Genomic DNA, 27,368 nt, shown 5'->3' with positions numbered 1-27,368 from the left:
ATTACCAAAAAAAAAAAAAAAAAAAAAAAAAAAGAGTCCATTAAACCATGGACTGAAAAAAGAAAAAAGAAAAAAAAAGAACAAAAACCTGACATTGCAACCCAGTCCAAAAGAGTCTTAAAGAAGAAAAGTTTAAGATCTGGAACTGTTTTTCCTGCATTCTCAAAGTGCTGGTTATTTCTCTCCCACCAAATGCACCACATCAAATGCTAAGGGACAACCATCCAAATAGCACCATTCCGATGTTGCCCAAACTTTCCTTGCCAACAAGCCAAAATATTATGACATTTCTCTTCTGTGTTTCCAGGGAAAAGATGTGCAAAATATTATTTATTTTTCTCATTGTAATTCTTGGTTGACTGTGGGATAGGTTTGAAACTCTCCTTTCTCTTTTTTTGATAGGTAATTAGAGAAATGTTATAAATGAGAAAAAATAAAAGTACAAGCAGTTCATGATGATGAACAACAAGATAGAAGAACCAAACAGCAACACAAAAGATAAGGAAATCAGAAAGATAATCTAAGGGAAAACATAAACTCTGAAAGAGACAAAGAATCAGTAAAGCCCCAACAACGAGCCCACTCAAAAAGACTACGCTGGCATAAGACCTTTAACTCATCCAACGTCTTCTCCATGTTCTCAAAGGAGCTGAAACTCTCCTTTCTCACTTTAGCATTCTCCTTATGTTTTTATTTTTATGTCAAATTCATTGTACATACAGTGTTCCTTTACCCCTTTATTTATTTTATTTTATTCTTTTGGGGTTGTGGGGGGGGGGGGGATTGTGGTGGAGTTACTCCGGCATTCTTACACTTTGTACGCTGGTCATTCTTTCCATTGGGACCAAAGGTTCAAATTCAAAATAAGCAGGATTTTGTGTTCTGTACATTTGGTCTGTAGAGTTTTGCAAATAGTAGCCAAGAGCTTGTAGCTCAACTAGTTGACACATCCTGGTGATTCTAACAAAGACATCCAGTTTCAAATCCCCAAACCCCCAACTATGAATTATTAAAAAAAAAAAAAAGAGTTTTGCAAATATTCTTGGTTGCTTGGGCAAAGTCAAAGAGGTTATACAGATATCAATAATTGCTTCTTTAATTGTATATTAGTAATGTTGTCGTGATTTAACCTTGGGCTTATTTTTCAGTGTTTTCATAAGTGAAGAATTAATAGCTAGTTTTTAATTCACTTGCATTGCTTGACTAGGTAATGTTTGTAATTGTAAAGAGAGGAATATGTCCTGTCATGGATGCTAATCACTTATATTTTTCTTATAATTGAAGGCATGAAAAGTTGTATAATTATTCTTTATCATCAGTTCTTCTAAAATTTCTCATCTTAATTTACCTATATAAAAAGAAGAATAAAAATTTGTTATTTTAATATAGATAACTAGTCACTGATTTTTCTATTTGAAGACTGTGTTTCTTCAGGTTGTAGTATGAGTTAAATTATGAACTAATGATGACATAATAAACAGGGGTTCAGTCCAAGCAGAGAATGGCTTTTCTCATGGTTTTATGCCCAAAATATCTGGGAGGAAGCATGAAGAGAGAAAATCACCAATGAATCTGACAGGGGATGCCTTGGAAGTTAAAAATGGGAAAAGAGATGGGATAAGTTCAACCAAGGTATTCTTTCTGTGTGTGCATGTGTGTATTCTATATATGTAGACACCCATACATTTATGTGTCTCTAAAGTTTTTGCTTGTATATATCAATGTGCAAACAAAGCTAAATTTCAGATAGTTTAACAACACACACACACACGCTTACATTTCATGTTTATATACAATATGATCATGGGGTTATCTTCTAATCTTGAGAGGACTACTTTTTGTTTTAAAAACTGTAACAAAAAAAAGGAACTGTTATGCATTTTGTGTCCTAAGGAGAGATTAAGTAAGATGGCTAGAATGACATACTGAACTGATTTATGGTTTAAAAAATTTCAGTGCTATTAGGTGATAGAATGCCTTTGGTAGGGTATGGAACGCGGCCCATAACACATGGGTCCCTGTGTGTATTTTGTAACTTTGGAAGATTAATCTTGCAATTAAAAATTTGTGGTGCATCTGTCAGTTTTTCTTTCTCTTCCTTTCTCACTTTTTTCCTTATTAATGCAGGTTGAAGAAAATTCTGGGGCATCTGAGGGGAGGTATTCCTATTCATCTTCTTTTTAAGTTTATTTAAAATAATTGAGAGTGATATCTCAATTACCACCCCAAAAATTGGGTTCTTGTTGCTGTCCCTTGGAACTGGCACAAGGAGTGCACATATGTTTGATAATCTGCTACTGGCAGTCTGATCTAACCATAACTCCTTCAGTGATAAATGCCTCTCATATTTCTTTTTTGATAAGTGAAATAAGAAATTTTATTAAAAAAAAAAAAAAAAACTGTTATGCATTTTGTGTCCTAAGGAGAGATCAAGTCAGATGGCTAGAATGACATACTGAACTGATTTATGGTTTAAAAAATTTCAGAGCTATTAGGTGATAGAATGCCTTTGGTAGGGTATGGAACACGGCCCATAACACATGGGTCCCTGTGTGTATTTTGTAACTTTGGAAGATTAATCTTGCAATTAAAAATTTGTGGTGCATCTGTCAGTTTTTCTTTCTCTTCCTTTCTCACTTTTTTCCTTATTAATGCAGGTTGAAGAAAATTCTGGGGCATCTGAGGGGAGGTATTCCTATTCATCTTCTTTTTAAGTTTATTTAAAATAATTGAGAGTGATATCTCAATTACCACCCCAAAAATTGGGTTCTTGTTGCTGTCCCTTGGAACTGGCACAAGGAGTGCACATATGTTTGATAATCTGCTACTGGCAGTCTGATCTAACCATAACTCCTTCAGTGATAAATGCCTCTCATATTTCTTTTTTGATAAGTGAAATAAGAAATTTTATTGCATCAAACAAACAAAACAGAATCCTCTGTACACAGGTTGTGTACCAGAAAATCTGTAATGCTAGCAAAAGTTACATACATCCAGAAATCCTCCAAGGAGGATAAGAAATGCCTCTCATAAATTTTTGGATGTTTACACATTAGTGGCCATTGTATTAGGTTGCTTCTCCATCACTGTTATGGTACTATATACTTATAAAACAGGAAAACACTGTTATGGCGCTATACCTTACTTCCTCCCATCATTATATTTCTTTACTCATTCTCCGATTCCTTTGAATTGATTTTCTGACAGACAGGCTGGAGATGGCCAATCACAAGGGGAAATGGATATTTACAAAGAGAGGATTCATTTTGACAGGGAAGAAAGTGTATGTTAAGATGAGCATAGCCAATTCCTTTGTATATGATAATGGATTTTTGGGAAGTAGGAATGTTTACCCACTATGTTTTCCGTTATATTCACCAGTCCAATTGTTTTATGCAGGCCAATGAAGTTCGGGGGTCTACTTCAAGCTGTGAGTTATCCATTGTACTGTTTGCTAGGACTAAAAGTATCCGAGTCACCTCTGAGTAGAACACTTGCATTGTTGTAGTAGGAGATGTTTCTCAATATTAGCAGTTAACATCAGTAATCAGTTCATGTGGATAATAGTATGCTAGACAGTGTCTAATATTTATGGTGAACATTTTGGTTGGAGGCCTGCTATTATGTTAGCCAGTATTAGGGAATTGGCACCTTTAAGCTCATTCCTATATATCGGCCTTTTAACTATAATACCCATTTCCGCACAGTGTAGTCACTCATTGATGCTTGGTGCTTGCTATTTGTTCATCTTTTATGATGGGATGCATCTTGATGATGGTTTCCCTTGCAAGTGGTAGTCTCTAGATTATTATTTTTATATCGCCTTATGCTTTTACCAGTTTTAATATGCTTTTATTTCTTCTAGTTATTTGTGCCTGAGTATATTGTAATACTTTCAATGCAGCTGATACCAGTCTTACACAAGTAAAACCTGTTGAGGATAGATGTGCAAAGATGACATCCCAGCTCTTGCCAAGTGAAGCATCTGGTGATCCTGCTACTCCACCTGTCAAACCAGACAAGCCATGCTGTGAAAGGCCCTCTTCAGCAGACACTGCTTCTTCCGATGTTGTTTCTTCAGGACTTTCAACTCCTTCCAATCCAATGGTGGATGTCTCCTCAGAGTCAGGTCTTAGTTCATTAACATCATCAACTGAAATGGTCCCTCCACAAAATCCAGAGTCTCATAAAAGTTCTAAGGTATTTATACATCTAAAACAGTCATGTTCAATGTAACTTGAATTGTCAAGAAACTGAAGTTTTTAGTTCTAGTTATCCAGTCTAAAGCCAATGAACTTTAGCTGAAATGGCACATTCTTCTCCCTGAAGAAGGGGTGCAGGGAGAACTTATGGGTTCAAAAGCCATCGAGTATGTGTGTGTGTTTCTTACCTATAAAAAAAGAAATCTGGTCATAAGTTTACCTGATGTCTGTCTTGACTTTGTAATTTCTGAATCATCAATTAGGTCACCAATAACCTTGTCACTTCATTATCAGAACACCATTCAAGTAGTAATTTTATAAAGCATCTTGGAATTACCAGCCCAATTTGAGAACCATTGAATACCAAGTGCTATGATTTCTTATTATTTTCTATTTGTAGCAGCAATGCCTTCATTTACAACTGAGTATATTAACTACTGGTATTAGTAAAAGTAACTTGGTGGCATAACAAATTTGTTGGAAGTAAAACATTTTGAAGCATAGTTTTTGAAATGAAGTTGATATTTTTAAACTTTATTTTCTTCTAGGAATTCAAGCTTAACCCGGGAGCAAAAATCTTTTCTCCATCCCTTGTGAATCCTATATCAGCAACTCCTGCAGTGCCAACTGTTGCAAGCATGACTTACATACCGAACAACTCTCATGTGGTGCCTGTTGCTGCTGCTGCTGCTCAACAAGAAATTGAATTTAACCCTTACGCAGCTCGTTCATCTGTGCCGGTTAAGTATGTTCCCTATAGTAATTTGACAGCTGGAAATGGTGTCAGCGGTTCACAGTTTTCCCAACATGTATGTATTATTAGGTGTTGAGTGTTTAATCTTACATGTTATTAAGTTGTAAATTCATGCTATACATGCAGGCTCCGCTTCTAGGCTTTTTATGCCATGCCCATCACTTTTCTCTCTTAATCTTACAACCAGCAAACTAATTACTTGGTTTGAATGTAATCATTTCTAATGCTTAAAAGTTATCGGAATGACTGTTCTGTTAATAATCAGAGGATCATTCTATTTATAATCTGGGATGTGTTTGGTTACTGAAGAGTGTTGTGACACTGTTGTATGTAAGCATTGGGTTTACAGCCAAAACTAGTTTCTGCTCACCAGTTTGGGACTTTCGTTCTTTATCATGACTGTTTAAGTTTACCAATTAGCAATACTTTTGATTGAGTTAGACCATAACATTGTAAATACATACATCTCGTGGATTATGATATCTAGTGTCCATGTGATGGGCAGAGAGAATCTATATTTTAGGTTTTGGCTTTTACTTATTATCAAAGTTGATAATGAAATCAAGTAATTCTCATTAATTAGCAAGATCAATCACCACTCTGTTTCATATCCTAATAACAGGGCAACGTAATTAGTTAGTGAAAGAAACTAACTTAACAGCTAACAACTAATTAGACTTTGACAGCTGTACAAGTATGTCACATGTTTAGCACAAGTTGAAATCCTATTTACAAATACACTATACGACCTGTAGCATAGAGGAAGACAGTAATAAGCTACTGTTGTTTACAGTGAAGTGTTTCATTATTGAAGGTTGGCTTCTTTCTATTTTACTGCATCTAAATACGACGTGTGGCATAGAGGAAGACAGTAATAAGCTACTGTTGTTTATAGTGAAGTGTTGCATTATTGAAGGCTGGCTTCTTTCTCTTTAACTGCATCTCTCTGAGACTTTTCTCTTCTGGCTATAGATTGTTGGACATTTGGGAAGCAGGACACAACCACTTCGACATACTGGTCAGTATAATCCCGTTCAGGCTGGACCTGCATATATGCATCCAAATTCTCAAGCTGTAAGTAGTAGAAAGATTTCTTGTGTTATCCTTGCAGTGATATTTAGAAAGCGTCTTGGTGTAATTGGATAGGAGGCATCTTAACTCTTTTGATGATTACTTGGACATTTATAAGTTGCTAATCTCTCTCTCTCTCTCTCTCTCTCTCTCTCCAGGTTGTGCTTGGACGATTCGGTCAGCTTGTCTATGTCCATCCAGTTCCTCATGTAAGATATAGTGCCTGCAATGTACCTTGATGGCATTGTTAATGATTAACACTGTTGTTCTTTAATTGGACAAAATTAGTTGTGGTCTTTGGAAGAGTCAATTTTTTTTTTTTTTAATTTCTCTTAGTACTGTCTTTTCTCCTCTTATTACTCTGTTTCAATCTTTTCGTTTTAATGCTTGGTTGTCTTTCAATCAGGATTCTATACATATAAATTTCTTACCATGATTGACACTGATTGCTTGATCACCTATGGTTTCATATTGAAGGATTTGGTTCAGGGTGCAGCAGCTATCTCACCAGTATCTTCACGTCCTCTGTTGACTCCGCATCAGGTCCAATTTCCTAAGCACCAAGGTAAATAGAAGGCTATTGTATCCATGATGAATATCTTTATCTTTTTATGGTATTTTTGTGGGTAACATCATCATCATCATCATCATCATCATCATCGCAATTAATTATTGTTATTCAAAATTTTGAACTTGTATATGGTTGCATTTGCAAATGAAATGTGATATGGTTCTGATAATGTTATAAAGTGCATAAAAAGCTGATAGCTTAGTCACTGTGGAAAGAAACTGCAATCACATTGTTGATATAAAATGGTAAATGGAACCAATCAAAGTTTATGAAATGAAAAGCTAGAGAAAGGGGGGTGGAGTGAGCACTACTTTTGGCTGACTTTACATCATACTTTTGGGTATAAATGACCTGGAGGCCTCAGTCTGGATGTAAAGCAATTACGTTTATGTTGAGAATTTGTAGTAATCAGGTTAGCAGTTTTAATGTGGTTAGTGAAAGTCCAGAAAAGTATCTTATACGCCTGGCTCATACAAGATTTCTCGTGTCCTGTGTTTTAATTGAAGGATGTAAAGAGAGTATGTCATAATGACATTAAGACAGTTCTAATAACTAACGTATCATATCATTTAAACTCAAATGAAATAAGATTTAGTTCCAATTTCTTGAAGTTGGTCAGGTAACCCATATTAACTAGGGAAAGAAAATGATGAATTTTGTGCAAACCTCTTTATATATATATATATATCATCTAAACCCGTCCATTTAATAGCCCCCCTTTCAGTCTGTATATAGAAACTGATTGTAAAAGCAAGTGAAATTGCTTACATGATAGTCAAAATTTTCTATTTCTTAGTCCAAAGACGTATGAGTTAAGGATTGTTAATTTGTTTCATGTTCCAAGTCAAACAACATTGTGCTGAAATTCAGCATCATTTTTTTATTGAGGGTTTTGTGTTTTGTGTTTTTTTTTTTTTTGTTAATGCAGGAAGTCCAGCAAGCCAAGCATTGCCGCTCTGTGTGCCTCCACCTTTCATAGCTACTGGACATCAACCTTTTGCAGTGCCAAGCCACATTCCAACTTTTCAACCCCCCTTCCCTGCTAATCGCCCAATTCCAGTCCCAGGATCTAATAGTCTCTATACTGCTAAGCTTTCATGAATTTTGTTTACATTTTTAATTAATCACCTCAACAAGGTTTCTCCATTTTTTCTTTCATTTTGTTATAGCATTTTACCAAAATTTTGTCCCAAATTCTTGGTTTGAGAAGAATTCCACTTTGGTATTATCCAGTTACAATCAAAAAATGTTATTGATTATACATGTAAAAGAGAATAAATACTTTTATCAAAGGTGTTCATTCTGTGAGACCTGTTTTATTGATGAGGCTTTATTGCCTATGAATTATGTATACAAAAGTATTCCTGATGTTTCAAGATTCTTTTGATTAAAAAAATTATTATCAATTTGATTCTGCTCTATACTCCAAAAAGAAAGCTGTGTTAATCACTTATTTGTATCAGTGGCAGTATGCATGTTTGCCTTTACTTTTCCATATTTTCCGCTCAGAAGGAAGTGGTTTTACGCCTGACGGCCTGAGCCATAATTAGGCTGTGTTGACTGTTCTACTACATCTGTTCTATGCTCAGTGCTCACTCTCACTTGACTCACGCTCCATTGATTGCTACTGTATTACCCTCAACCCCACGTGATCTATTGACAAATGCATGGTTTCTTGATTTCTGGTTTTATACTGATGGGTGTTGAACAATACGAAGCAATGGTCAATTTGACGGGGATAAAAACTTAGTGACAAAACTTTACATTTAGTACATTAGGTTTTCAATTAAATTTAAACACGGCTGGATTGCATTGGGTTCCTATTGGAAAAGATTATATTGTTTGTGTTGTATTGGTCAATGAAGATAAGTGTTTGAATTTAGTTAGTAAACTTATATTATGTACCTAAAGAACTATATATTCAAAGTTCTACCCATTTGACAGAATCTAACGTCCTAGAATAGCTCTTGCAGGATCGGAGACCGTTTGATAATTTTATCTTGCACGTGGATAATATCATAGTAAAAGTTGTCAACTTAATTCATCTAATAGGAGTAAAAAATCATAATCATATCTTGATGATGCTCACAAATTTTAGCATGTTCTCTCAGCCTGGCTGAGGCTCTCAGCATTTTCTTTGGTACATTATGAAGGAAACACATGCAACATGCTCTGCAAGCGCAAGGCTTTCAGCCTGGCAAAGAAGGAGCCAGAGAGTCTTGTGTAGTTATTGGTTTAAATTTGGCACTGTTGGGATCTCATTGAACAGATGTGATTGCTGATGGTGTTATGGCTGTCATGATCACTGGAGTCCACATTTTTCATATCTCTAATAATATTAGAGTTTGAAAATAAGAAGAAAAATTCCATTTGCTCTAATTGTCTTGGAGTTTAACTTATAATAATGAAATCATATATGATTGATACTCTCATGCACAGCGGCCCTCAGTATCTTGAGATTCAGACCTTTATCCTTTGTTAGGATGAAAGGAGAGGAGCGAGAATGTTTGGATTGAGGGAGAATAGAAGAGAATAGAGGGGAAATGTGCTCCAAACATTCTTGAATAGGTAATATGTTCCCATCAGTCAAACAACTAGTGATTTGTACCTTGAGCTAAAAGTTTGCACTAGATTGCTACTAGTTTGAAGTTTCAAATAACATCATGAAATAAATGGTTTTAATATGAACCTCAATAAATACTTCAACATGTTATGATATCATGGAACTTCATTCTATTATGTCAACTTTACTCTACTCCTCTCCATTTCTTCTCAATCCAAACAGGCCATAAAAGCATATAGAAATACACTACTTTTGGCCATTGCCAAGATGAATGTTAAGGACAATCTGAACGATCACTGCTAAACCCTAATGAGTTCTGTGCCAGGGTGCTAATGACAAGTATACAACTCCGTGCCCGTTGCACTTTTTAGAGCATTCGCACCAGTCAATGGAAAATCATGTAAAATAGAAAAAAAAGTTGTTTTTACCCATTTTGGCTCAAAACTACACTGCATCAGTCTTTCTAAAAATGTCTAAAACTGTGTATATCTATACACGAGCTACAGTAACCGTGTAAATTTACACGGTTACTGTAGCTCGTGTATTGATTATTTTATTAATTTTTTTCGCTCCTTTTTTCTCTCTCTTCTCCGTGCTCAAGATCCTCAGTAACTACACCACTTCTCATCTTCTTCTTTTTTCTCAGATACACACAAACACACTCACACACAAACACATCCACACACAGCTCTGATCAACACAGAGATTCACTTGCTCAAAAAAAAAAAAAAACACGAGATACACAAACACACCCACACACAAGCAAACCCACACGGACAAACAACAAAGATATTGATCGGAGCTTGACTGGAACGATCGGAGCTAGGTGAGATCAGAGCTCGTTGATGCGTGGATCGGAGCTGTAAGGGAGAGTGAGGGGCTGGATCGGAGCTGTGAGGTGAGATCGGAGTTGTGAGGGAGAGTGAGGGGTGAGATCAGAGCTGTGAGGGGTGGGATCAGAGTGGGTCGGAGCTGTGAGAGGTGGGCCGGAGCTGTGAGGGAGACGGAGTTGTGAGGGAGAGAGTGGGCCGGAGCTGTGAGGGAGACGGATCTGGGCCGGATCTGTGAAGGAGAGAGTGGGCCGGAGCTGTGAGGGAGACGGATCTGTGAGGGAGAGAGTTGGCCGGAGCTGTGAGGGAGACGGATCTGGGCCGGATCTGTAAGGGAGAGAGTGGGCCGGAGCTGTGAGGGAGACGGATCTGTGAGGGAGAGAGTTGGCCGGAGCTGTGAGGGAGACGGAGCTGTGAGGGAGACGGATCTGTGAGGGAGAGAGTTGGCCGGAGCTGTGAGGGAGACGGAGCTGTGAGGGAGATGGATCTGGGCCGGAGCTGTGAGGGGACGGAGCTGTGAGGGAGAGAGTGGGGCGGAGCTGTGAGGGAGACGGATCTGTGAGGGAGAGAGTGGGCCGGAGCTGTGAGGGAGAGTGATTGGTGGGTATGGAGATTGGTAGAGTAGAGAGATGGCTGTGGAGAGAGAACAAGAAATCAGACAAAATGAGAAGAAAAAGAGTGACCCGCGTATTTAACCGATGGTAGTTGAGAATATAATAAAAAAATGGATAAAATTGATTATTTAATTAAAAGAAGGGGTATAATAGATAAACTGATGTGGGTGTTTTGTAAAAATGAATGTGTAAAATAGAAAAAGTAAGTTTTTAGTGTAAAAATAGATGTGTATAATGCATGAGCTGATGTGAATGCTCTTAATTTGTGTTTTTTTTTTTTTTGTTAATGCAGGAAGTCCAGCAAGCCAAGCATTGCCGCTCTGTGTGCCTCCACCTTTCATAGCTACTGGACATCAACCTTTTGCAGTGCCAAGCCACATTCCAACTTTTCAACCCCCCTTCCCTGCTAATCGCCCAATTCCAGTCCCAGGATCTAATAGTCTCTATACTGCTAAGCTTTCATGAATTTTGTTTACATTTTTAATTAATCACCTCAACAAGGTTTCTCCATTTTTTCTTTCATTTTGTTATAGCATTTTACCAAAATTTTGTCCCAAATTCTTGGTTTGAGAAGAATTCCACTTTGGTATTATCCAGTTACAATCAAAAAATGTTATTGATTATACATGTAAAAGAGAATAAATACTTTTATCAAAGGTGTTCATTCTGTGAGACCTGTTTTATTGATGAGGCTTTATTGCCTATGAATTATGTATACAAAAGTATTCCTGATGTTTCAAGATTCTTTTGATTAAAAAAATTATTATCAATTTGATTCTGCTCTATACTCCAAAAAGAAAGCTGTGTTAATCACTTATTTGTATCAGTGGCAGTATGCATGTTTGCCTTTACTTTTCCATATTTTCCGCTCAGAAGGAAGTGGTTTTACGCCTGACGGCCTGAGCCATAATTAGGTTATGTTGACTGTTCTACTACATCTGTTCTGTGCTCAGTGCTCACTCTCACTTGACTCACGCTCCATTGATTGCTACTGTATTACCCTCAACCCCACGTGATCTATTGACAAATGCATGGTTTCTTGATTTCTGGTTTTATACTGATGGGTGTTGAACAATACGAAGCAATGGTCAATTTGACGGGGATAAAAACTTAGTGACAAAACTTTACATTTAGTACATTAGGTTTTCAATTAAATTTAAACACGGCTGGATTGCATTGGGTTCCTATTGGAAAAGATTATATTGTTTGTGTTGTATTGGTCAATGAAGATAAGTGTTTGAATTTAGTTAGTAAACTTATATTATGTACCTAAAGAACTATATATTCAAAGTTCTACCCATTTGACAGAATCTAACGTCCTAGAATAGCTCTTGCAGGATCGGAGACCGTTTGATAATTTTATCTTGCACGTGGATAATATCATAGTAAAAGTTGTCAACTTAATTCATCTAATAGGAGTAAAAAATCATAATCATATCTTGATGATGCTCACAAATTTTAGCATGTTCTCTCAGCCTGGCTGAGGCTCTCAGCATTTTCTTTGGTACATTATGAAGGAAACACATGCAACATGCTCTGCAAGCGCAAGGCTTTCAGCCTGGCAAAGAAGGAGCCAGAGAGTCTTGTGTAGTTATTGGTTTAAATTTGGCACTGTTGGGATCTCATTGAACAGATGTGATTGCTGATGGTGTTATGGTTGTCATGATCTGAGTCCACATTTTTCATATCTCTAATAATATTAGAGTTTGAAAATAAGAAGAAAAATTCCATTTGCTTTAATTGTCTTGGTGTTTAACTTATAATGATGAAATCATATATGATTGATACTCTCATGCACAGCGGCCCTCAGTATCTTGAGATTCAGACCTTTATCCTTTGTTAGGATGAAAGGAGAGGAGCGAGAGTGTTTGGATTGAGGGAGAATAGAAGAGAATAGAGGGGAAATGTGTTCCAAACATTCTTGAATAGGTAATATGTTCCCATCAGTCAAACAACTAGTGATTTGTACCTTGAGCTAAAAGTTTGCACTAGATTGGCTACTAGTTTGAAGTTTCAAATAACATCATGAAATAAATGGCTTTAATATGAACCTTAACATATTCTTCAATATGTAATGATATCATGGAGCTGTCAACTTTACTCTACTCCCCTCAATTTCTCCTAAATCCAAACAGGCAATAAATGCAGATAGAAATACACTACTTTTGGCCATTGCCAAGATGAATGTTAAAGACAATCTGAACTATCACTGCTAAACCCCAATGAGTTCTGTGCTAGGGTGCTAATGACAAGTATACAACTCCGTGCCCGTAGCACTTTTTCATAGTACGTATTTTTTTAACTTGACCTCTTTATTTATTTTTATTTTTTGGTACAAATTTCAAGCAATCCCATTTTCAAAGTGCATTTAGAGTTATCTTGGCTATAGCCAAATGTACTGAATCACAATACTACAAGAGCACTCAATATTGATTTTTGGAAATTTTCCTTAATCTAATTTCAACAATGACATAATGTCAATGCTCTTTTTTATTTAATCCTCAACATGTGCTCCCTTTGATGGCTATATCAGTACTCTTCTAAGAAATATTCCAAATGCCTGGGAACTTTGATTATGAACACAGCCTGATAGCAGTACAACATCAATGGAAGTAATTTGTGAATACAAGCAGTACAGGTATTCAACAACAAACTACTCTACTGTGACTAAAGTACAAACACTATGCTAAAAGGACTTTAGAACAATAACCTGAAAAGGCATAAAGTAACAAGGTTGAATCCTGAAGGTTTAACCATATATGGATCATCTACAGCCCTATACTAAGATCACAACCTTCTACATGGTCATCTAATTGACTTGATTCCAGTCAGTCATTCTGGCACTTCATATGAGGTATTACGAAAATTGCAGGGATAAGATACCATGTCAAGGCGGATTCTACCAAATCAGACACTTGATGATCTTGATTTTTTGTTTGGATTACCATTTTCTGGGCTACTCTGCTCATCTGATTTCAGTCCAGAAGCTGCTACTGGCTCTTCAGCCCGAGGCACCCGGTTCTTCTCCAGTGCATTTTCCTGCAAAGCCTTGTTAAAGTGCTGGGCATCAGTATATATGTCTTAAATATTTATGTAAAAAGAGAACTACTTAAGAATAAATACATTCCAGTAGAAGCTCCATTCTTACCTGCAACAGTTCAGTCATTTTGCCAGTTACATGATTCTCAGAAGGTTTCTTTGCAGGCTTAGGATGGTTATGAAGATCAGGCTGTACAGATTGCAGGGGCTCGATGAAGAGGGGCTGATCCATGTCATTAACTTCATCTACCTGGCTGTGGTCAGAACCTTTGACTGTCAGGGACTCAGCTGGTGGTTGATTGGAAGGAACATTTTCACTTTGGAATTTTTTTGGAGTGAACTGTTTGCTAGGTTGAGAAGAAGGTGCCTGGTTTCCAATGGCTGGCGACTGGTTATTGAATGTTGAACCATCTGATGTATGAGCTCTCACAACCTGTTTGCTCTTCGAGACTGTCGAATGAGCAGCTTGGGTAGCAACTGGAGATGGTATGTTGGCAAGTGCTATCCCATTTGATAAAGTAGCAGGTTGGAGTACAACAGGCACTACGTGACCCCTTGGGATTACAGGGTGAGTAGTTTGGGCTGCAACTAAAGGCACCTGTTTGACTTTGGCCACTACATTAGCAGACTGGGGTACAACTCTAGGCACCTGGTTGATGATTGGTAATTCATTGAATGAATGAGTTCCATTTCTATGAGAATTGGAATTCTGCTCCCTCTCTCTGGACCGAGGGTTATTGGCATGGACCTGAGTGTAAATTTCTGCTGGGAGGGGAATCTCATTTCGCCTGATCATATTAATGTCTGGGGCCACATCATTCTCAGCTGAAACAGGCACATATTGCCCAGGCTTAAAGACAACACCCCTCAAAGTGGTACTAGAGTTGCCAACCCTAACACTCAGCAAATATCCTGCGTCAAATGCTGCCTCGATTACACCAGAAACTGCCTGGCCCAGCATGACATCATTTCCATCATCAACTGGATCAACTTGTCGGGACAGATTTCCATTTGTCCCTTCAAATCCAGGAGGGGCACGATTATTCTCCACACGGTTTAGACTTGGATCCCTTGGGACATGAGCTTTCTCTTCAGGATCGAGCTTTGGATACTTCCGCGGGCGACCACGCTTGCGCTTCACGGGGACATCTGCCGAACCATCAGGGTTGCTCCCTTGGTAGGCTTGGTTCATCTCCAGTATTTCTACTTGCAAAATTTTATTTTCTTCTTCCACAAGATCTTTTTGTAGTTTCCCCTCCCTGCAGGCAATTTTTAACATTGGTTATAATGTGGTGTCATGTATTTTTTGCAGTAAAACTCTTTGGGCAACCTAACAATTTCTTAATTCTATGTGCTCCACACTTCATAGATTATAAACTTACAGATTAAGAATGTGCTTGAATTCGATCAATTGCTTCTGTTCAAAGAATCGGGGTACTAATGTGTTTTTGTGTGAACCAAACAACAAAGTAGCTATTGCTGTTTACCCTGCTTCCATAAACTCAACTCCAGTGTCAATATTGTGATTGACCAACCAGAAAGTAAGATCATTCATATTTCGTAAGTGCCAATGGCCTAAAGAATTTTTTTATGAGGCAGGACATCTCTCCAAGTGAGTCCAAGCACATCAGGAAAATTATAAAGTAAGGTTAACCATATATGCTGAACTAAGACAAGACTGGACCACAAGTTTGAATTTTGTCCTCCAACCATGGTTAAGAACATTTCATCAATTTTCAATAATAAATTTATAGAGGTTCACTGTGAATTTTAACGTCGACTAACTTTAATTGTTTTTACCAATTAGAATATCAACACATTAGTCCCACTTTAGGAAACTCCTGACCCTCCTATATCTACCACTGCGTCACGTTCAAACATTCAATGATAAATCTGGCAATGATGACAGACCAATGTAACACATCAAAGTTTGCAAGTTATAAAATAGCAAATGGGGATAAAGCACTATAACCAGAATGCAGCATCTGGACAGATTGAATGGATCAGGTCCCAGTCGTGTAGTAACTAGTTTCATAGTAGAATATTGAATGTTCAATACTAGCAATGCAAGGAATGTGGAAGAAGAATAACCACTCTAGCAGCAATTACCACCAGGTTCAAGTATTTATTGTTTTTAATCCCAAAGGGGAAAATTGAGTGCCATCATAGAAGATCAACAGAACCAAAATTCTGCATTTGGTGAAACCATTGGTTGAAGTTGGAAAAGGAAAGAAGCCCTAAATTTTTGCATTTCCATATTTCTGGAAACCTCAGAGGCCATCATAAAATATGAATGCGAGAATTGAAATTTCTACTCCTCAATTGAAATAGTTAACATTAAGTAACATCTCAATGATATCTAGGAAGAAGCTTTCCAATATTGTGCTCTATTTTGTGAAGATTCTCATGTAATCAATGATAAGTAGTATGTTCCTCATAGAGTACATTTCAAATATAACACATTCAAAAACGCATATTAAGTAGACTTAGAATTCATAGCACCAGCAGCACATATACAAATGGGTATTCATTGGCCTAGAAAACACAAAAACAAATCTCCTTTATAACTTTCTTTTCCTCTTTGATAGGTCTAATTTTTTTCAAAACATCCATTCAATGGAAGATAAGAATAAATACGCATTCAAGATTCGTCTCTTTTACCCAGTAAATGTTATAAATTACTAAGTAGTGTGCATTATTTAATTCCTCCCATTTTGTGACTATTTCACAGAGAAAGGGACAAATGACCAAATTTATTGTCACTCACATAGGCTAATAAGGCAACCTTCTAGCACAACATAATCATAGTTTGAGCAGCCAACTATTAAGAATACAACTATTTGACCACTTGAGCTAAACTAAACTACAGCTCACATAGGATAGGAGTACTAATTTGCAAGCAAACCCAGTTTCTAATAATTTTAAAATAGTGCCTCAAGTAGAAGTACTAGCACAATAAAACCACAAAATCAATAAATAAATACAAATTATGCAGAGACATAAATATGCACAATCATTGAGAAAAATTGGAACAGTGGGGTTTTAACAAAAAAAGAAGAAGGTATAAACTACAGCCATTAGAGATTAAAGCAAACATATAAATTACACTAAAAAAAGAAAATAAATTTATTATGTGTAAGCGTAACAAGTAACAACATAAATAACCCCAAATTTTAATTTAAAAAATACATTAAATAAAGTACTAGAAGTTACAAAGAAATTTTTTTAAAGACTCAAATTTCATGCAATAATTAAACTTCTTCTAAAAACGGTGACTCTGCTTGGTTGCTGAGAAAATTTAAAAAGCAAAAATTGCTTTTTGTTTTTAGATAGCAACACTACCTAAGAAAAAATCCAAAAATTTAGCAAAATATAGGGTTTGATCAAAGATAGAGAAACAAGCAAAAGAGAAAATAAAGTGTGCTTCTTCACAAGTGCAAAGAAGAGCTAGGAATTGTGTGAGACTGTACCTTTGGAAAGTGCTTTTTTTTAGCTTAGGTAAAACTGTTTCCCGTAAACAGTTTAAGAAGCCCCAGATTTTGTTGCCGAAAACTGTGCTTTGTGTTTTTGTCTTTGTTTTTGTTGTCTGAAGACGGGAGTGAGCGATGTCGGTTGCTGTGTTGTGTTGTGTACTTGTGTTGGGTGTGTGTGTGTGTGGCACTGTGGGTGGTGGGGAGAGGTGGCACATTTAAGTGTATATAAAGTGACGGGTCTGTTAGAGAGGGTTGGGAATTGGCCAGTGGGAGGGTGCCAGGTGTGTAGAATAGAAGGGTCCCACTAATTTAAATTTGAAAAAAATATTGATAATATCCAGGTGGTGGGAAATGATTTGACTGTCATGAGGGTTAGTTTTGGAAGATAGGTGAGAGTTAGGATGAGATTTTTGTGGCTGGGTCCCAGTGGCCTGATTTGAGCAAAGCCGATTTGCTGTGCAGTGCAATATCATAAATCGTGTGGCAAGTTGTGCAAATTGTTTAGGAGGCAATGAAATATTGAAAATGAGTTGAGCAATATTATGGAAAAAAAATATATTTCACAACATTTATTTTTCATGATAGTTAAGTTGGCAATTTATTTTTCATGATAGCTAAGTTGGCAAGTTTTTACAATTGGTTCTATTATTTTTTTTTTTTGAAAGCCACAATTGGTTCTATTATTGATATCACTTTTTAAATTATTACTAACAACTAATAGTCAAGTGTCAAATTTTTTGTTTATAAACTTTCTATACTAAAATAATGACCAAGTTTGGCAATGCATTATGATGGGTGAAAGTTCTTACTGCATTTATGATAGGATAAAGTTTAGTTACAAAATCGATTGTAGCCTTAGGCTACATACTCACTCAATATCTTTTTATTGAAAGTGAATTTTAACAAATCCACTATTGGATTGTATCTTCTTCTTATATCCTCTATGTTTGCAAAATTTCAAGAAAATTAAAGATCAATAGCTATGTCATCAATAAATTTTTAAATTCCAAGATTTTGTAATTTAAAATTATGTATAAAATATAAGATTATAGATTATATAGTAAATGATATCCGATTGACATAAAAATTGACATGCGCATTAAGAACATAAAGAACATGTAATTCAATAGTTAGATTTTCAAAATATGCAGTAATATTTATTTTATTGAGTGAGTTTGTAACCTAAGGTTACAACCAATTTTATAGCTAAATTTTGTCCTTTATGATATTAGGGATAAAATTGTTGTTCAAAATGCACTAAAAAAACTCTAGGTGTTGAATGCAATAATTATGGCAAGAATTTCAATACTATTATGAATGGATTTTTTTTTTTTTTTTTTTTTTTTTTTTATGGTAAGCTAATACTGAATGAGTAAGAAATCAAACTCATAATCACAACATTTTTTTTAAAGAGAAAACACAGATCACCAAGAGTCTTATAAGTTATAACTTTTTAATTGGTAATTTATGACATTTTTTACAAAAATATCTAAGGTTTAAATCTTATATTTTCATTATAATTATTAATTTATAAAAGAGAAAAACAGTAATCTTTTTATTGATGATGATGACCAAGCATTGCTTACCTACATAGTTGTAATTACACCAAATTCTAAATATAAGCAGTGCTACACTTTATAGTTTTTTTTTTTTTTTCTTTTTCTTGGTAAACATTTTTTTCTTTTTCTTTTTTCTTTCCTTATTATAAGTTATAACAGAAGAAAGAAAATTTGAATCAAAGTTCTCCTTTCTAGTTTCTACCAAAGATTGGACAACTTACTATCACACTATACATTTGAGGAGATAGGCATCGAAATTGAAAGCTACCAAAAACAATTACAAAAAGGAAAACAATGAAAAGTATGACAAAAGAAGGTAGGAAAAGTACCTTTCTTTAACTTGCCAATAAAAAGGTTGTACCTGTCTTTATGTCAAAAGAAGGTACACTTATTATTATTTAGATGTTAAACCAATTTTCTCTTTCTTTGTTAACACGCCAAACTGTAGCAGTAATTAATTAGTAAATGAGAAAGTAAAGTAAAGTGAAGTGCAATACTGCATGCAGTTGACCAGTGAGACAGTAACCAATGACAACAAACTTCGAGTCACCCAAAAATTTTCAGCTAAAGAGACGGACCTTTCACATTTTTTAACTCTTTTTCTTCTTCTTTGGACTTTTTCTTTTTTGAGGAGGGTGCTTGCACTTGCAGAATGTCATTGAATAAATTTACAATTTTTTTCTTGGTTAATTAATAATTTTATCTTTTTTAATAATAATAATAATAATAATAATATTATTATTATTTTATTATTTTATTATCTCCATTCAATGTAGTCCTCCCATTATTCTCCATTAAAATTGTGCTGTTAGTAACCTTGAAAAAAATTAGAGAACTAAATTAAATAAAAGTAAAATTATAGTACTAGATTGAATTTTAAATAAAAAGTTGAAGGATACAATTTGTAATTTAGCTTAAACAAAATGATTTTTTTTCTCATAATAAAAATAGAATGACTTCCGTTAAAAATACAAAAAACATAATAACTTTATTAAGGTAAGTGATATTGCTATATAGTATGAAATTTTCTTTCTTTGTTAGTGATCACAACTCACAATCTCTTGTGGCATGTACATATAGTAGCATATGTTGTCCTCAATTACACCTATTTAAACCTTAAAGAGACAATATCATTGTGTGAGTTGAGCTAAATGGTATCTCCTTTTACCTCAGTACGAGTCCCAAAGAGGAGGGGTTTGGTATTTATATAATAATATTTCTAACCAGTTCAAAAAACATAAAATAAAAAAATTTAAGAGGCAATAGTCTTTCTATTTAAAACAAAAGAAGTACACAACCTTTCAAAAAAACAAAAGAAAAAGTTTAACTTCAAATAGGTTTAAAGTTAATTTTTATTAACTGATTATATGACGATTGAAAAGACCATTCATGTATAGTTTTAATTATATAACTCATTAGTAGTCTTATAAATCACTACGTTGTTGGTTTAAGGAGATTTCTTTAAACTAGTTTGGAATTGAACCTTTTTTTTTTAATTACCAAGAATTCTGAGAAAATGTATTGTGCGAGCATAATTGTCATTTAAAATATAAATTCCTTTCGTGAAAAAAGGTTCCATAGAGACAAAATAAATAATGATAAAAAGAAATTAAGTAATGTCACACTTTAGATCTTTTTCATCAATAAAGTTACTGTCACAATAAAAATTCACATCTATGAATGCATTTCAATTTACAAAATTAAAAACAAAAATTCATATCAATTCACAATATCTCCCAATTTGCCAACCACTGCATATGCCCACCACAACTTGCAATTCAAATTTGTTTTAATGACCTATATGTGAGGTGACGGACAAATTGAGTGTTGTGAACTTGTTGTAGCCCTAATTTTATCATCTTAAGTTTTATTCATATAATATAATTTTTTTTTTCTATGAACAAAAATGGTAACCGAACATATAAATGGGAAACAATAACACAATATAAGCACGGCTTGGGTCCATATATAGAGGGAAGAAATTACCCAATACAAGCAAGGCTTGGATCATCATCAAAAACAGTTCTATTGGCTTTGATGTCAGCGATAAAGGACTCTATCAGCTTGGCCCATTTCCTTCGAGAACCACAGTACTAGAGGCCTTGAGAGAGTTAACAGCGTCTCCACCAATTTATGTACTGTTTGAAAAATGTACAAATTATTTTACCTTTTAATTACTTATTTTTTTAAATATATTTTTTAATATACTCTCTATTTTTTATTTATTCCATTTAAATATTATTATTATTATTATTTTTAAATCTTTCTTTGTTTTTTTTTTCAATCTTTCTTCATTCATGTCTAATGACTCTATTTTTCAAATTCCCAACAACCATATTTTTTTAAATCTCCCAATGGTAATATTTTTAAATTTTTTTTAATGATATTNGACTCTATTTTCAAATTCCCAACAACATTATTTTTTTAAATCTCCCCAATGGTATATTTTTAATTTTTTTTAATGATATTTTTTTTTACAAATCTAGCTAAGCACTTGTGGTAATGATATAGTGAGTTGTAGGTTATCCAATTTTAATTAAAAATGTTATCTTCACAAATTTTTCATAACATTTCACAGTAAATTCTATGTAATAAGTTATTACTAGTTCTAATTTGAACCTCATCACTGAAAATATATATTTTTTTTACCAATAGTAGCAATAACAACTTACCATATAAGATTTGTTATATAAGTTTTTTTTTTTTTTTTTCTTGTTCTGAGTTGATTAGTTTTATTTTGTATGAAAAATTAGTGTTATCTCTTTGTTTTGTTGTGTTAGAGAGACAAAAAGGAGTGGGTTAATTTGTAGCTGTTGGTATTTAACTTGAATATTTTAATATGTTGTGTTAATTTTTTATTTCATTTTATTCTTTTGTTAATGAACAGTAGCTTTCCTGGTCATGAACAGTAATTTAGAGAGATGGTTGGAGCATCATTCTTCTTACTTCATTGGAGTACGTATTAATTAGAGCTTCCATGAGCCGACCAATTTCTAAAGAAACAAATCATATCAAAAGGTTCAACAAAAAAATGGGTCAAGTGCAACTCTTCTTCTCTATTCCCGAGAGTTTTGTAAAGGGAAGCACAGTTCTGATTTACACCCATATCCATTTAGTTTAGACTTTTATCTCGTATAAAAAATAATAATAATAAATTTAAGAGAGAGATACCATAATATTAATACAAAAAATTAATGAAAAATTAGATGGATTGCTGATTCTTATTGCTGGTTACAAAAAATGACACATAAAGTTACTTATGACTTATCCACATCTTCTATATATAACAAGTATAGTTGGTAGAATGTTCTAAACAATTTTGCACAGAGAAAAGTTTAAGGGTATATTTGGTAACAAATATTGTTTTTTGTTTTTTATTTTTAAAAACTTGTTTTTGGTAATATAAAGAAAAAATAAATTTTTTTGTATTTTTGAAATAAAAAACATGTTTGGATAGTGGAAATAAAAAAATTTTAAAGAAAAAAATAAAAAATACTAAAATATGTTGTTACTAAGATTTAAATTTTGATACTAACTCATTAAATGAAACATATTTATTAAATTAAATGTGTATTTTCATTAACTTTTGAAAACTAAAACTGAAAATAAATTTTTGCATGGTTTCAATTTCTTTCATAAATTGAGTTTTGAAAATAATTTTTATTTTTAATCCATTTTGAATTACCAAACAAGATTTTTAGTCCCAAAAATATAAATTAAAAAAAAAAAAAAAAAAAAAAAACAGTTACCAAACATACTAACTTCTTAAGATTTTTTTTAATTTGCATAGGTATTTTCATTTATACTTGTCGTGAGAACCTGTCTCAGCAAATCCAAGTATTTTGGTTCAAAATATGGGTTGACTTCGACATAAAATTTAGGGTTAAAACAAAGAGACCCCTTGTTTTATGGGTCATTATCAATAAGAACTCCTTTGATTTTCCGAACCTTTATTTATAGCATTTATAATAGTAAAATTGATCGTTCTATTATATTTCTGACTTTTTGACACTCTAGTTAGATGAATAATGACCTCGTGATGTATTTCTGACTTTTTGACACTAGTTAAATGTAAAATGACCATGTCAACATCATGTGAGCCAAAAACAATAACTAAACTCTCTATCCAACAAATATTTTCACGTGATATTTTTTGTCTGATGAAATGACGATGAAGTTTTAAACAAGGAGTCATATTGTTAATTTAAATAGCAAAATTTTTAAGTCGATTTTATAATAGCAAAATTTTAAAATCGATTTTTAACACAAAGTGTTTTCTATAATAAGTTATTCGGTAGGGTCTCTTTGGATTTTACCCTTAAATCTACCATAACAACAAAGGATCCATATTAGCTGGTCTTGAGACTATGGTGGGGTTTGGATCCGGCGTTTCCTGCGATGGGTTTTTTGCATTTTCTTCTTCTTCTTTTTCACGCGTTTTAAAGGGGACAACTAGCATTGTTCATGTTCTGTTGATTATTGTTCATACACTATTTATGGGACCCATAGCCACTTTATTAAAAAAATATATTAAAAATGAGTCACATGGTACTATTCATACATTTAAAAATTATTTTAATACAGTGTTTTTCGTTTTCATTTTCAGTTTAAATAAATTGTATCCAAACAAACCTTATGTTGGACCTAGAAGTTGGATGAATTTTCAAAATGCTATTATCAAGTGAAATTGGAAACATTGTATGTTTTTTTTCCCCCACAATTATAAAATATACCCTTTTTTTTTTAGAGAGAGAATTTTAACTTATAGCGTCCGCTTCTGAAGATAGCTCTTTATCATTAGACCAAAACACTAATCAATTTTTGGTGTAAACAAAGATTAAATCTCAAATCTCTTATATAGCTATAAAAAATTTTATCAATTAAATTAACCGGAATCCACCGATATAAAACATTCCTTGTCTACTTCCTTGGATGTTTCTTCCTAGAAAAGTATAGCATTGAAATTATAAACTACTTAAATCAATGACAACGACAACCACTTCCACTTCCACAAATTTCTTTATTTTTTTGTCAATAAATGAGGTCCACGTTATTCATGTTTTATAATACTGTATAGGGCGGGCCACATGATTATGATTATTATGAAATATGAATAATCTGTTATTAATTAAATGATCAATTTATATACTTTTTTAATTGTCAAAATTTCATGCTTGTGATTTGTGATTGTGACCCATAGTATTGGATAATACATGATAATATGCTTTTGGCACGTGGCTTGTTGCGGATTACCTGCTGACTTTAACACACTCATGATCAAATTTAAAGTTCACACTTACTAAAACATGTAATGTACCTTTTGTTATCTCATATATGCATTACCTGGAAGTAGACCCTTTTGATTTTTTGGCATGGTTTGTTTGTATAGTTATTTGGATTGGTTATTTTCCTTAAAAATAAGTTGGACAAATGTATAATTGTTCCTTGAAAAATATGATCTTTTAAAATGATGAACATTTTCTTTCAAGATGAAAATAAGATCAACCGAACACTTTGATAGATTTATGAATTGTGAAAAAAAAAAAAAAAAAAACTATTTTTGTTACAATGTACTACTCCACCCCCCCCCCCCCCCCCCCCCGCTTTTTTTTTTCGTTTTCTTTTTGTTAAGACTTCTGAATATAGGCATTCCTCTACTCATCTGCAATGAATCGGTTAACATTAGCAGTAGGTTTGGAATTTTTGATGTAAACAAAAAAGATTAAAATATGAAAGAATAAAGAGTAATTTTCTTGACCAACTTTCCTTTTTTTTTTTTTTTTTTTTTGGAGAGAAATTGACCAACCTTACCTTGTATTGGGGGTTTTAACTTTTAAGGCCTCATTTCTTTTTTTTAGGGGGAGCAATCTCTTTCAATATTGAGTTTTATCACAAGAATGGTACTCTAGAGTTCCATTTCATTATGGTAAGATATAACGAGTAGTTCTAAGGGTTTTTTTGTCTTTGACTTCAGTTTTGTACTTTTACTCTGAATGGTGCCACTCAAAAATCCTCGGAGAATATTCCGAACTGTAAGCTCAGAGCAGTTCATTCTTTTATCCTTAAGAATATTCCATGTTGCAATATCATGTATGACAAAAGCTGACTTCCAGGTCCACCGTGAGTCCATGACACCATTTGATGGAAGTAACAAATTATGGAAAAACTAATAATGCTTGTATAGCATATAATTCTAAATATTAGTTCTCATCATCAAGTAGTGTTTGAACTGAAACAATAGCAAGGCTAATCTGGTGGGATAATGGGATGTTAATTTGTGCCATTTTTCTTCACCATAAAAGAATAACCATTAATGAAAGCTGTGAACTTTGAGTGGAAAATGGATTTTGCTATTAGTTGAAATGACAGAAAAAAAATTTATACAAACCAATATACAAGAGCAATGGGATGGTGATACTATTCCCTTCAACACTGAAACTGATCATACCTAGTTTTACAAGACTAAGAAAACCTAGTCAATAATGGTTCTTGTACAAGCAAGCTGAGCTTATTGCAATAGTATGAGCAGTATACTACACTAACATTCATGCCACTCTCAAAATTGATTAAATTATGCTTATTGCAGCAATTAACATGAGATTTCCTTCTAAGACTTGAACAGTCACAAAGATTAGGTACCTCAACAGCTCAACTATTTCTGGAGCTTTCTAATGGAAGAGGCCTCTGAGACTCAGGAAGGTGTTTGGCATACAAATCATGTACCATCCTAATGTAGTCATCAATCTTGTCAGCTGTCCAATCCTTGGTACTTATTGGAGGAAGAAACTTTACGTTTAGAGGTGCAGGTCGAATATGTAAGCTGCCCTTCCTCCATGCTAGATGGGTACCAGTCAGGACCATCGGAACTATTGGGAGCCCTGTTTGCAATGCCAAATGAAAAAAGCCCTGCGAGGGCAAAGTGATATGTTAGCAATACGCTTTAATATAGAGCACAACCAAGAAAGTGAGCACATCAATTACATAGCCTAAGAATACACATAAATGAAGAAAGAATACACGTAAATGGTCAACAGATCATTCATTTATCATTTAGTTATAATCATCATATTATATGGAATTCGCTCCTTTATTTTTGCCTATGGTTATATCAGCAAGATCAACACAACATTTATCATCCAAATAAAGGTAAGCCAAATTTGACATGAAGGTCGTATGTCATCATGTGTTGCATTCCATTATATTAAATGCACTAAATTTAATAAAATGGGAGGTCCTAGTAGCCTTACAACTTTATTTATTACCTAAGTATTTGTTCAATACTCAAGAAAGGCCCAAGTCCAGTGCTTAGTACATTGGCTTGGATACCCCTACGTGACTTCTGCCACTTAATGTCATGCACAATATTGTTACCACCTATTCCACTATGTGAATTATATAATAAATGTGAGGAAAATAATGTGATCAAACAAGGGATGAATTAATGCCTTCTTGAAGGGGAGTAATCGTCCATTTTTGGACCTGGTACCCTCAGGAAAAATGATCAAAGACAGGTTGTTTTTCACCACTGCTCGGGCTGCCTGGGCATGATAAGGATCACAAGTTAGATATACAGTGGAAAAAAAATGCATGACAGACAATGTGGGGGAAAAAGGGACACCTCTTTCATGGATTCAATGGCTGCAGTAGAGTTGGAGCGATCTATGCGAAGATGATTTGCCAAGACATAAAGTTGTCCAAATAGGGGATACCATATTATCTGCATCAAATAACTATTAAGTTACTGAAGGTCATCATTCCCCCCCCAGAAAGTATGCAAATGTGGTATAGGCACAATGACTACACGCAAAATAAAGATAAACGTACCATAAGGCAACCAGCAAGTAAAATCATCTTTGCATAAATATATAGTTAATCAAGCCAGAGGCACTTGGAGATTACACCATGAAATCAAAATACTTTCCACAGCTTTTAAGGGCACAAATCCATTTTTCACAATGAACTGTCACTGGGAATGGATTTAGTAAGTAAAAAACAAAAAGGGGTGGGGTAGCAACATGCTGCGGTATAACTTACTGCAACTACATAGGCTAATTTTAGGATTTTGGTAGACTTTGGTGTAACCAAGTTTCCTTAGGCCATGACTCCTACATCCAATCTTGACTGTCACCAATAGCAATTAAGAAAAACAAAACAGTATAATTGCTTAACTTGCAAAGAATAATCTTAAACCTGATATGACAAACTCATATTTTATATGATACAAAACAGAACTATTTGGAGTTTGTGTTGGGATGGGAAGGAACCATAATTGACGACAACCAGGCCTTGATCAATCAAATATGACAGCAAGAAATAAGTATCTTGAATGGGATGTAGATATTTACTAAGAGGAACCTTGCTTGTTCACAATTTCACATGAGCAGCTCCATGAAAAGGAGCAGCTCCATGAAAAGGCACAGCTAATCTTAACGGTGATACATAAAAATTTTATTTTGAAGGAATTAAAAAAAAAAAAAAATCAAAATACAGAAAAAGATCTGCCATGTTTATTCTAAAAAATCGAACATACCTCCTTCTTGGCAATGCCAACAGTGCCTGTGGGAGTCAACCACATTATAAGGAAAACATCCAGAGGAGATGCATGATTACTGATATAAATGGCTCTTTATTTAGAAAATTCAGCACCCTCTATCTTTATAGGATTCCAAAGGATCCATATCTGCGATCAATG

The 27,368-nt window shown here is 34.3% G+C and overlaps 3 protein-coding genes across 5 annotated transcripts in view; 1 reads left to right on the top strand and 2 right to left on the bottom strand.

The window, feature by feature from the left end:
- Positions 1 to 8,019, top strand: part of LOC112032964 (polyadenylate-binding protein-interacting protein 3) — an 11,376-nt gene extending 3,357 nt beyond the window's left edge. The window contains exons 4-13 of the mRNA XM_024065731.2: positions 1,482 to 1,632; positions 2,128 to 2,159; positions 3,208 to 3,283; positions 3,400 to 3,430; positions 3,905 to 4,200; positions 4,751 to 5,011; positions 5,929 to 6,030; positions 6,186 to 6,236; positions 6,505 to 6,592; positions 7,527 to 8,019. Coding sequence (XP_023921499.2) covers positions 1,482 to 1,632; positions 2,128 to 2,159; positions 3,208 to 3,283; positions 3,400 to 3,430; positions 3,905 to 4,200; positions 4,751 to 5,011; positions 5,929 to 6,030; positions 6,186 to 6,236; positions 6,505 to 6,592; positions 7,527 to 7,699 — 1,261 coding nt within the window. The 3' untranslated portion in view covers positions 7,700 to 8,019. The remainder of the gene's footprint in view (positions 1 to 1,481; positions 1,633 to 2,127; positions 2,160 to 3,207; positions 3,284 to 3,399; positions 3,431 to 3,904; positions 4,201 to 4,750; positions 5,012 to 5,928; positions 6,031 to 6,185; positions 6,237 to 6,504; positions 6,593 to 7,526) is intronic.
- Positions 8,020 to 13,153: 5,134 nt separating this feature from the next.
- Positions 13,154 to 17,309, bottom strand: LOC136067777 (protein METABOLIC NETWORK MODULATOR 1-like). Its single transcript, XM_065774054.1, has 3 exons — positions 17,115 to 17,309; positions 13,754 to 14,903; positions 13,154 to 13,644 (listed from the first exon to the last, which is right to left on the bottom strand). The coding sequence occupies exons 2-3, from the start codon at positions 14,834 to 14,836 to the stop codon at positions 13,513 to 13,515; spliced, it is 1,215 nt and encodes a 404-aa protein (XP_065630126.1). The 5' UTR covers positions 14,837 to 14,903; positions 17,115 to 17,309; the 3' UTR covers positions 13,154 to 13,512.
- A 7,730-nt stretch (positions 17,310 to 25,039) lies between these two features.
- LOC136067775 (1-acyl-sn-glycerol-3-phosphate acyltransferase-like) lies at positions 25,040 to 27,314 on the bottom strand. Of its 3 annotated transcripts, none has more exons than XM_065774038.1 (4): positions 27,207 to 27,314; positions 26,295 to 26,393; positions 26,122 to 26,214; positions 25,040 to 25,582 (listed from the first exon to the last, which is right to left on the bottom strand). In XM_065774038.1, exons 1-4 carry the CDS (start codon positions 27,249 to 27,251, stop codon positions 25,325 to 25,327), a joined length of 495 nt encoding a protein of 164 aa, XP_065630110.1. In that variant the 5' UTR covers positions 27,252 to 27,314; the 3' UTR covers positions 25,040 to 25,324. The 3 variants fall into 3 exon arrangements, with proteins under 3 accessions (XP_065630110.1, XP_065630116.1, XP_065630113.1); XM_065774044.1 differs by having other exon boundaries at positions 25,040 to 25,554; XM_065774041.1 differs by having other exon boundaries at positions 26,163 to 26,214.
- Positions 27,315 to 27,368: the final 54 nt, after the last annotated feature.

This window comes from Quercus suber, unplaced genomic scaffold, assembly GCF_002906115.3.
Source record: "Quercus suber isolate HL8 unplaced genomic scaffold, Cork oak 2.0 scaffold_7, whole genome shotgun sequence".
NCBI lineage: Eukaryota > Viridiplantae > Streptophyta > Magnoliopsida > Fagales > Fagaceae > Quercus > Quercus suber.
This window is presented reverse-complemented; position numbering and strand designations above follow the sequence as displayed.